General features: G+C 42.9%; 2 protein-coding genes across 4 annotated transcripts; one reads left to right on the forward strand and one right to left on the reverse strand.

Annotated features, from left to right (window-relative positions):
* Positions 1-950: 950 nt before the first annotated feature.
* On the forward strand, positions 951-3,507 carry LOC124677879 (acyl-coenzyme A thioesterase 13). 2 transcript variants are annotated; one of them, XM_047213829.1, is made up of 3 exons: positions 951-1,284; positions 1,395-1,581; positions 3,175-3,285. In XM_047213829.1, exons 1-3 carry the CDS (start codon positions 1,060-1,062, stop codon positions 3,177-3,179), a joined length of 417 nt encoding a protein of 138 aa, XP_047069785.1. In that variant the 5' UTR covers positions 951-1,059; the 3' UTR covers positions 3,180-3,285. The 2 variants fall into 2 exon arrangements, with proteins under 2 accessions (XP_047069785.1, XP_047069784.1); XM_047213828.1 differs by having other exon boundaries at positions 968-1,284; positions 1,395-1,538; positions 3,175-3,507.
* Positions 3,508-3,834: 327 nt separating this feature from the next.
* LOC124673883 (E3 ubiquitin-protein ligase At1g12760-like) lies at positions 3,835-8,656 on the reverse strand. 2 transcript variants are annotated; one of them, XM_047209931.1, is made up of 5 exons: positions 8,310-8,656; positions 6,912-7,031; positions 6,693-6,825; positions 6,055-6,219; positions 3,835-4,426 (listed from the first exon to the last, which is right to left on the reverse strand). In XM_047209931.1, the coding sequence occupies exons 1-5, from the start codon at positions 8,639-8,641 to the stop codon at positions 4,256-4,258; spliced, it is 921 nt and encodes a 306-aa protein (XP_047065887.1). In that variant the 5' UTR covers positions 8,642-8,656; the 3' UTR covers positions 3,835-4,255. The 2 variants fall into 2 exon arrangements, with proteins under 2 accessions (XP_047065887.1, XP_047065886.1); XM_047209930.1 differs by having other exon boundaries at positions 6,055-6,222.
* Between the last annotated feature and the right edge of the window lie 2,186 nt (positions 8,657-10,842).

The following is a 10,842-nucleotide window of genomic DNA, read 5'->3' on the forward strand; positions in this document are numbered from 1 at the left end:
CATGAAGTTGATCCTCGGAACATCCTGTCTAGGGCTAGCAAACTACACCCTACGCGCCACTGCATCCTTCGACCCGTTTGTAAGGCCTAACAATGCAGATGTTAAACTAATCCTTGAAGAACAAGGAGCAATCATAACGGATCGGATCTACTAAACAATGATCAAGCGGGGTGCCGCCCTTACACCCAAGATAGGCGTAAGGGCGGCTAGATGCCTAAGGGTTGCACGACGATAGCATATGATATGATGAACAATGCTAACCCTAAAACATCTATGATAACTACGTCGCTCGCCATCAAAAAGGCTTCAGCACGAGCAACGCATGGAAGACGAATAAACGTGTGCTGCCTAGATCGCAAGATGCGATCTAGGCAGCATGGTGCTTACCCGAAAAACCCTCGAGACGGGGGAGTTGGCGATGCGCCGAGATTGGTTTGTGGTGAACGTGATTGTTGTTTATTTCATAAACCCTAGATACATATTTATAGTCCGGGGACTTTCTAATTCAAGCGTGCACCTAACCGTGCACGGGTTAAACTCTAACTTCTAAACGACACGTATCCTACTATGTTACGTATACACGGGCAAACTAGCCCAAACTTGGTATGGAAGGCCGATTCATGTATTTCTTCTATGTATATTCTTCAAGCCCATCTCCAATCGCGGCCCACCTCTGATCCGGTCAAATTCTTCTATGTATATTCTTCAAGATCATGTGTATAACTTGTGAAGTCACCGCTGATGACCGCTGATGAATAGAGCAGTCTCTGCCTTCTTTGGGACGTTCCTGTTCAGAAAAAAAATACAAAGAAGAAGTAATTCTTTCAATGCATATTACTTTTCCTTAGTAGAGGTATATCTAGATATATTCGTATTTACGACAAGTATTATTGATCGGGAGTATTGCTTTCTGCACCAGTACACTAGCAACATCTGATGGTTCCCTGGCCGGCTGGCCCCGACCCCATTCCTCACGACTTCACGAGTTACACAAGAGTCAAGACCGCGACAACTTAGCTACACCGCGCCGGAACCCGGAGGCCGGAGCCGCAATCGAAGATGTCGCCGCCGCCGGAGGAGCGGCGCAAGCCTACGCCAGCGGAGTCCGGCGAGTGGACGCTGCGGTTCCTCCAAGCCCTAGGAGTAGACGCGACCCTCCCGGCCTCGGCGGAGCGCCCCGACGCCTACTCCGCCCTCGTCCGCGCGCTACTGTCCTCCGCCACCGTCTGCTCCTCCCCCACGCCGCGCGTTTCGTGCACCCTCTTCGTCTCCTCCTCCGCGACGGTGAGCACCAAGGCCCGCGGCCCGTTGTCGTCTCCTTTACGAAACTGTACCTAGCTAGCGATACTGCTCTGAGCCTCTGACCAGTGGTGCCATCGGGTTCGGCTGTGCAGAACGCCTACAACACGCTCCACGGCGGCGCGGTCGCGGCCGTCGCGGAGGCCGTCGGGATGGCGTGCGCGCGCGCCGCGGCGGGGGATAAGGAGATGTTCCTCGGCGAGCTCAGCACCGCCTACCTCTCAGCCGCCCGCCTTGATGTGAGATCTGCTTCTCATTCCTCGTCCATTTTAACAAACCGTGGTTTGTCTTGTTACCTCGATCTTTTGAAGCGATTTTTGACAATAATTCGAGGCTCCCAGTTTGGGAATTATTAGGGGATTAGTCACTACAGTCAGCGAGTTATTTGTGACGGAGAATTATGATTATGTTGTTACCGATTGATCTACAAAACCTCTAACCAATATGTAAAGTAAAGATTCTAGCTAAAATATTGGTTCGGATATTTTGTCAGGACTGAAATGCTAGATCATTCGTACTGTTTGGTAAACATTTGAAGCAACTCGTAAGGTAAGGAATCCAACATATGGAGGTCGGGAACACTGGAGTTCACACTGGTAACTGACAAGGGTGTGAACCGCAAACACCTCACACCCTGGGCATCGGCATGGCATGGGGTGAGAACACCCTTTTGGAAGTAAGGTCGGGACGGTTTGGTTCAGAGATTTCCCTCCCACTGAAACCTAAAGTTCCCATACAAGAATGCCAAATAATGCTACAAATGTGCAACTCTAGCATGAATATCAGTGTAATGGGCTAATGGCATGACTAAAAGCTATAGTGGAATTTTAGTTTGCGTGACAAGGTTTCTTCTGAAATAGAAATTCAAGTATAGTTATGTTGCACTTAGTGAATCTGCATCACAGATAGGAAAATGTTCAATTGTGAACACAAAAGGTGATACAAAATTTTCACGAAGTGCACATAGTTCTTGTTTCATGAAATGTTTGAGCCTACTTAGTGCCATATGTCTGACAAATATTTGTGATGCTTCCTCGTGAAGATGCCTTGTATGCACCTTCTGTTGTTTACCTGCATGGCCGCATCACAGGTTTTCTCAATCAGTTTGTAGCCAAACTAGTTTAGGTTCACGTTTTCCTTATTAGAGCATTGCACCTTCTGTTGTTTACCTGCATCACAGGTTTTCTGCAATCAGTTTGTAGCCACACTAGTTTAGGTTCACCTTTTTTTCTTATTAGAGTGTTCAACCATCAGTGCTGTACTGCTGTCAAGGTTCAAAAAAACCATCAGTGCTGTACAAATATGTGGATCATTTCCTATTCTTTACCGGGAAATTATTTTCATGCATTGCTGGCTGGTAAATAACCAATGGTTTAATGGCAGTTGAAAAGTTTTACTAAAGAATAACAACTAATAGGTATTTCATCCTAGCCCTCCCAGTACTTTCAGCATAGCCTTCAGAGGGCTTTCATCTGCAAACAATCAAAGGGATAAGTAATTCCGATTTGATATGATCCATTGACATCCTAAGTTTTTTGGCTTCTCAAGTATTTATGTATAGTCTGAGAAAAATGTAGTGCGGAACTGAATGGCGAGCTATCTCAGCCTAGAAAATTCAGCAGAGTAGGGATTTGGGAAGGTAATATATTGCCAAGTTGGCTAGAATCAGCAGCACTCAGTGTTCTACTCAATTGATGTGTGCATTTTCCAAGAACTGCTTGCACAAGTTCAAGTACCCATTTCCTACTTACACAAACAACAAGCTATCAAGAGTCGAAATCTAGACAATGGAACCCTCTGTCTCTCATTTTCATATTTTTCTATCCTGCACAAGTTTTACTAATGTGTCCCTTCATCTTCATCTTATTTATGCAGACTGAGGTAGAAGTGGAAGGGCAGATACTCAGGAAGGGCAGATCTGTCGTGGTTACTACAGTTGAGTTCCGGCTCAAGGACAGCAAGAAGCTCTGCTACACATCTAGAGCCACCTTCTACATCATGCCTGTGGCAAGCCTGTAAATGATCTCCTACCGTACATGGAACACAGTTGTATTTACATGACTAGAGTTGTGCATGATTGTACGAGACCGTATTGCAATCATACTGAGATTGGGAACAAATTTTACAAAGTTGAACTTTGGCCAAAACCTATATTCAATGTATTGAGAAACAAAGGGAGCAATATACTACTGCCTACGTCCAAATTAACTGGCAAGCTTTTGGTCACATTTTAGTGGGTAGATTCACTTACTTTGGATAAAAAGTTGCGTCACTTAATAATTAATTTGAGACGGAGGAAGTACTTGTTTATCTGTCTAGTGCTGTCCATTGATGAGTAGATTCTGTAGTGGAAGTGACAAATGGAATATTCATATGGCGGCAAAGCTAATTGAATAAAAGCCACCATAGAATTTCCGATTACGAGATGCCATAACAAGTTGTAGTCCAGGTAAAAAAAAATCTGGACAGTTAATCAGATTTAAGTGATTTCTGTTGTTAATCAGCATTGGGTGGCATATAGCAATTCACATTACAGAAAGAAATCAGATGCTTAGGAAATCTAATAAAACGACAGTACAGAAACACCCAACACCACACCATCTGCAAATATTTTCAGCAACCAGACAGGACACTGTATCCCTACAAACTGACTCTGTATGTACATGTAACTAAGCCCCAATCCATGAAACATTTGCACAAATCACTACTTTTCACGTATTTAAACACTAGCTACACAAAAACCATGAGAAACCGCAATGCAAACTGATCAAGATGAGAAAAAAATGTACATCACACTTCGCTTTACTAGGTATCGCTGCAAGAAAATCACTTCAGGAACCATCTGTGCACTACCTCGTAATTCAACGAGTCATCCATGCGTAACCACACAACCGGTATGCAGTACATCTGATGAACTCGGCTGGAAGGTATCAAGAGGCCTTCTCACTTGTGCTGCCTACACCTCTTCGCTTCCAAGGTTGCTCTTGATGATGTTAAACTTGCACAGTGGACACGTCGCATTTATGTGAAGCCACTTCTCTATGCAGGTGCAGTGGAAATGATGGTTGCAGGGGAGTTCTCGCAGCTCAACACCATCTTCGTATGGGCATAGGCAGATGCAGCACTCCTGCATTCACAAGTATAAGGTATTTTAAAACCTATTAGGAAGACATTTTGGGATTGGCAGATTTGATCGCCCACAAGAGAATACTAGCAGTGAACTTTGTGGTATCCCAGCATGTCATGAAAAACAACACTCAACACAATATATTTTTCTTAACTTCATCGGCAGTGTGGGACAGTAATATATTACATGATGTCGCTACAGTACATACCCCAGATTTTGGCAGCAGCAAGTGAAATTAAGAAATGCTCAGAGTTCTACACAGTATATGGTTCAATTTCACAAGCTACCTTCATTAGGTCATATGGTCCTCTGATACAATAGTCTACACAGAAGGACCTGTGAACTAGTGCTTGGAGCCAAGTCGGTTACTCACACCCACCCACCCATGTTCCGACATAGTGTGCCATATTTATTTGGAGTATATATACGACACAAGTTAAGTAGCTCCATGGAGCCTCCAATATTTTTCTAGTGTCTAGGGGAGTGTATACATATGGTTGCAGGAGTGCGTGCGTATGCTCTGCGTCTCCCTATACTGTCTATAGGTGATTGCATAATCTCTTCTAATTGGAAAAACTATCGTGTTATTATAGCTCAGGGTAGACTAGTGCTATTGGCTGGACATTCAGCTCACATACATATATATCAAAACCTTGCCACAGATATCTTTCAAAGCAAATAATTCGTGACACTTGGCACTCTGATTCAGGAAACTGAGAAACTCAGGCCCCAAACAAACTTTAACCTGCTGAAGCAAACCATTGTTATCTACTATACAAACTTACAAACTACACAAGGGGTTACAGGTAACGGGTTCTATCTGCCATAGCGTGTTATTCACCAATAACTCAAAACATGGGCAAACTAAGCCATCTTAAAGATTATTCTGAAAGGTGATAGGCACAAAAATTCACAACTTCCAACTGCTATTGAATGTAACCATTCCAACCATAGAATTTCAAGGATATAAATAGTGTGCAGGACATCAGTAGGCCACCATTGACAACGGTAAGTCTACCTAAAGCTACACCAAATTAAATATCACAAGCAGAGCCCAACGGTGCAGATTATGAGAAAGCATGTGAAGAAATGAACTATTAATACGCTAGTAATATAAATCAAATGAAGAATGTCCGATTTTACCAAGGGCCAAAATTGAGCCAATGCTAAGAAAAAAAGAAGGAACCAGTTTTTAAACAGAATCCCCTCCAAGGAAAGTATAGTCGTTCTCAAACTTAACCAAGAGCCAAGACTAAACCACCATTTTACGTCTGGCAGAGTGCATGCTAACAGTGAATTCTATATGGACTACCAATCTAGGAATCAACAAACTGGCACTGTTAACTTTGAAAAGTAAAGTTACTCTGTAGCAACTAGAGTGAGTACATGATCCAACTAGAGGAAATACAGGATTAGTTGACCAAAAATATCCAAAAACCCTTAACGAATTTAATTTAAAAGGGAACTTGCAAACCTCCCAATCTAATGCTAACAGTCAATTCAATGGCGAACAGCTTGGGAAGAATAATACTCCCCTCCGGCCCTAAATACTTGTTGAAAAGTATTTAGGGCCTGACGGAGTGATAAAATTAAGACTTAAACTTCTGAATTTTTATGAAAGAACTTACTGCATCCTCAGCAGAAAGAATGTGTTCAACTGGAGGGTTGGTACCACACTCAGTCATTACTCCACCCACAGGTGCTGCAATTCCAGCAACCAGCTTGTCTGCATCACCCATTGTCCGAAATTTGTATTTGGATAGGCTATTAATGTCGTCCTCAGATGCTCCTTCCTGCTTAAGGTAAAACAAGCCACAGCTTCAGTACAAGATATGGTTCACTTTCCTCACACCTTTGTAAAAATGGCTCTCATTTACCATCGATCATTTGTAAATACTGGGTAGGATTTCGGGTCACATAATAAACGAATGAAGATACTATGGAAGAGAGTTGAAAACAACAATGGACAGTGCATATGTAACATTCTAAAAATGATTAATGCTTTCATTTAAGGTGTGTTATAACACTACTATGGGGAAAGTTCTTGTTTTCTTACGAATTATGATACAGGTCAATAAGCTGAAGGGAAAAAAAAAGTTGAGATACTTAATACGGTGCCCAACTATCTATATTATTCAAACAGGGCATCAGTCACTGCAATCGATAGAAATGCATCTAGAAGGCAAAGCGCCCATTAGACCAAACACTCATGCAAATCTTATTACAATTCTTTCTAAAAAAATGTCCAGCACAAGAAGTGGCATACCTGATCAGCTACAGCATATAAGATGGCAATAATACAAGGCAGGCAGCAACAGACAGCAATGCCAATCACACACGCCAGAGCAACACAGAATACCACAAAGAAAACATCAAATGCCAGAAAAACAATGGAGAGCCTGCAAGGAGAAAGCTATATTAGGAAACAATCAAAAATAATAAGAAACATAGCATTATTTGCATGCCAACGCTACTTGAGACATACCAGTAAAGTTGAGGAGCGTCTTCTGACAAGGCTAGACCACCTGCAGATACCCAATAGAATCCAATGATCCACCATATGAAGGAAAACATCGTGTTTCCAGACTCCAGGTGCTTGACGATACTAAACAGAAGGGCACAAATTATGGGTAAGCTGGTAATAAACAATTAACTTGAAGCATTTAAGTAACTAGCTCACATTGCAGAATTAATGGAAATGAACAAATATGTGAAGAACAAGGAAAAATATCAGATACATGAATTCACTAATATTAAAAATGAAAACGATACGCATTTTAGCAACTATTATTGGACATTTTTCAACGGAACTATTTCCATGGTTCAACCATAATTCAGAATTTAACAAGCTGAAACACCCTACTCAGACTACACTGCCCATTTAAATTTGTGCAGGTCATCAATGGATGATAGTATTTCCAACCAAACTCTTGCAGTGATTAGTTTGCAATCAAGTGTAAATAGAAGGCACCTGAATCTTGACCAATCAAATGGAAGACTAATCGCATTCAATAGAAGCAGTCCTATAAGAACAATAAGGCTTTGGCAGAGAAGTGAACTGGTCACTGAAACTGCGCTTACCACAGGAAACTACACTACACTGCCTATTTAAATTTCTGCATGTCATCAATGGATGCTATCTCCAACCATTCGCTTGGGGTGATTAGATTGCAATCAAGTGTGAACAGAAAGCACCTGAATCTTGACCAATCAAATGGAAGACTGGTCACACATTCATAGTTGAGCTTAGAATCTCATTCAACAGAACGAGTCCTATAACAACAATAAGGCTTTGGCAGAGAAGTGAACTGGTCAATGAAACTGCACTTACCGCAGGAAACTACACTACACTAGTAAGACATCTTCCTAGATCAGTTTTACAAGTCACATGTGCTATCATAAATGAGACACCAGATCTCCACAATATCCCTGATACAGGCAGTTATGCACCAGAACCAGTGTTTGCCTTCACCCCATGTGCAGTTGTCTAACCAGCGAACAAGCCATGCAAATTCAGTACACCAAAAATGATATCCAAATAATGAATAGCAACCCGCCTAGTCCACCTCCCAAATGGGCACAAACCAGAAAACCTTGAAGGCCATTCAATTGGCAATCAACCTCATGTCCACTAATTCACTGTCTAGTTTGGGAAAGTGCACTAGTACAGATGGGATACTCGCACATCTCGCGGTAGGAACATTATTACATACTAGCTTAGTTTGACGTTATGAAGAATTGACTCGTCTAGTGAAATTGTTGTATTGAACCCGGAGCTGGTGAAAGTTTATGTGGCGATAGTGATCACTATAGCAATAAATTAAGCCCACCAACATTAGCAGTTGGAAGTATTTGGATGAATCTGAGCAAAATCCTTCCTCACCTGATCTTGTCGTCCCCATCTCCAGCATCATCCTGCTGCGCTCCAGCCCCAGCCCCAGCACCACGGGCGTCCCGTCGGCGGCGCCTGTACTCAACGACGACGCAGAAGACGTGCAGAAGGCACTGGAGCACGTAGCCCGCGATCCAGAAGCGGAGAGGGACGGCGGGGCTCTCGCCGAGGGAGGCGGCGAGGACGGCGGCGGCGACGGCGACGAAGGCGAGGTTCCAGAGCACGTCGAGCACGACGACGGGCTTGGAGTAGGCCCAGTCCGTCTGGCGCTCCTCGAGGTGCTCCGCCGCCGACTCCCGCACGGCCACCGACGGCTCGCGCATCAGGCGGCGGCTGCCCGTGCGGCGCAGGAACCGCGCCGCGCCGCGGAGGCTCGGCAGCCGCCCGGGGCCGTTGGGCGCCGCACGGGCGGTCGGGGAGGTGGGGTAGGGCAGGAGGGGCGAGGACGGCGAGGAGTCGCCGGAGCGACGCGGGGAATTGGACGCCATGGCAACCCTAGCTTAGCCTGGTTCTCTCTCTCGGTCTCTCCTTCCTGTGTCTCGGCTCGGTTGGTTTTTTCTCCTGTTGGAAAGTTGGTTTGCTGATGAGTTTGTTTGGACAGTTGGGAAGTTCCGCTGTGTGGTTTCCTGCGGCGGCTCTTCGCCGATTCTAGCGCCGCTCTTTCGTTTACATTCAGGTCCTTGCGAAATTTCCATATTTAAGCTACCCTTCCTAAAGGTTGTACTAAATCCTAAGGGCCTTTTTCTTATGAATTCTAAATAAACTAGGAACTGAAAAAACACAAGATTGAAATTTTACGTCCATTTTTTTTAATTGCATGATAGAAAAAAGAAAATTTTCCAGGAGGTTCGAGTGAATTTTGTGTAGGACATAGTGAAGAGCAATCTACTATGAATTAAACGGTTGATGTAGGAAATGATTCTAATCCGTAAAATCCATTGAATCAATGGGATCCACGGTACCACACACATACATGCGCACAATATTCATTGAAAAGTGAAGTTTTGTAGCTTCAAAATTAATGAAGTGAACCTCGCCTCCCACTCAAAATAATCCACGTTACTACATCAAACATCGTGATCCAGGTCAAGTTACCACCCTCTTAACAATCCAAACAGTGGTTCTCGCTTCTCACTATACTCGAAATTTGAACCTAGAAAATATATAGGATAAGAGAGAACATAAAGGCTATGCAAATTATTTGTGGTTACATACTATCCATGATGAAAACACTAAGTGGACTATTTAAAACATATGGCCATTTGTTCGACAATAAGAACCATCTCTTTTCAAGGATACATCATGGATATACGTATCGTTTTCGTAGAAGAATGGCCAAGAGGCCAAGTTACGACATGACGACACACTATGGCATTGAGGCCAAGAAGGGCCTGTAAGAACCATTTCACAAGGAAACTTCACTACTTCTAACTATCAGGTTTATTATTAGCCCCAAATGCTAATGTTTTGATATTTTTGTAAATATTGAATATATGAAGATTTATGTTGTGTGACTGGATTTGTTTTGTTCATTTTCGGTTGTATACAAAGTTGTTATATCTGAGTTAGTTGAGTTATACACCAGACCTAAAATTGTATAAAAGGTCATGCATCCATTTACGAACGTATAATTGCACATGTTGTTCGTAACTATTTTTTAAAATCTAACCTGTATTTTTTTTATCTAGGAACCAATATCCGGATATCATTAATTTACATTTGATAAAGAATCAAATTTCTCAGTCGGCTATGAAGCAAGCGATTTAAATTTAACGATGCGAACTTGTGTGATGTGGAATAGCACCACGCAAATGATTATTGGACTCAAAGAAGAGCCGGCATGTGAATTTGCCAACAAAGCATATCCACGCATGATTGATTGCTCTAACCTTAAAACAATGTTGCATAAGAGAATTTATTAGGTTGTGATCTAGAAGACAGGTGTCTATGGAGCAAAATATGGTACTACTACTACAACAGGAAGAAGATGCAGAGTGGAAACTCTCCACGTTGAGTATTCACTCTGGTGAAAGCGACTCGACCGGAGACATAATTCGTTGGTAATCTGGTGTATTCTAACAATCTAACCACTCGATACTGATATGGTCAATCATCTGGACCATACGGTGCAACCAAACCATGAATGGTCGTTAGCAGACCAGCACGTGCATCATCCCCGGCCGGGCTGTGTCATCGACGTTGACGATATGACAAACACGAGCTCCTCGCTTAATGATGAAAAAGTGATTTTAGGGGCTAAGCCAACCCGTGTTTAAAAGTCAAGCAAACAAATTATCAGCGTGATCCGGGATAGCAACGTTTTTAGTCCTGATTTCACCAAAGCTTGGCACACGGCACATTGGTGACGAATGCACAATAGCATACTAAACCTCCTACTGACCAAACCACGTTCATGTTGATTGTATTTTAGGGAAAACTATGTTCATATTTTTCTTCTTAGATGAAAGGTGAGGACAATCCACATCCACTTCACCCATCATATCGGTGTACCAAAGATTAAAAA

This window comes from Lolium rigidum, chromosome 7 (assembly GCF_022539505.1).
Source record: "Lolium rigidum isolate FL_2022 chromosome 7, APGP_CSIRO_Lrig_0.1, whole genome shotgun sequence".
NCBI lineage: Eukaryota > Viridiplantae > Streptophyta > Magnoliopsida > Poales > Poaceae > Lolium > Lolium rigidum.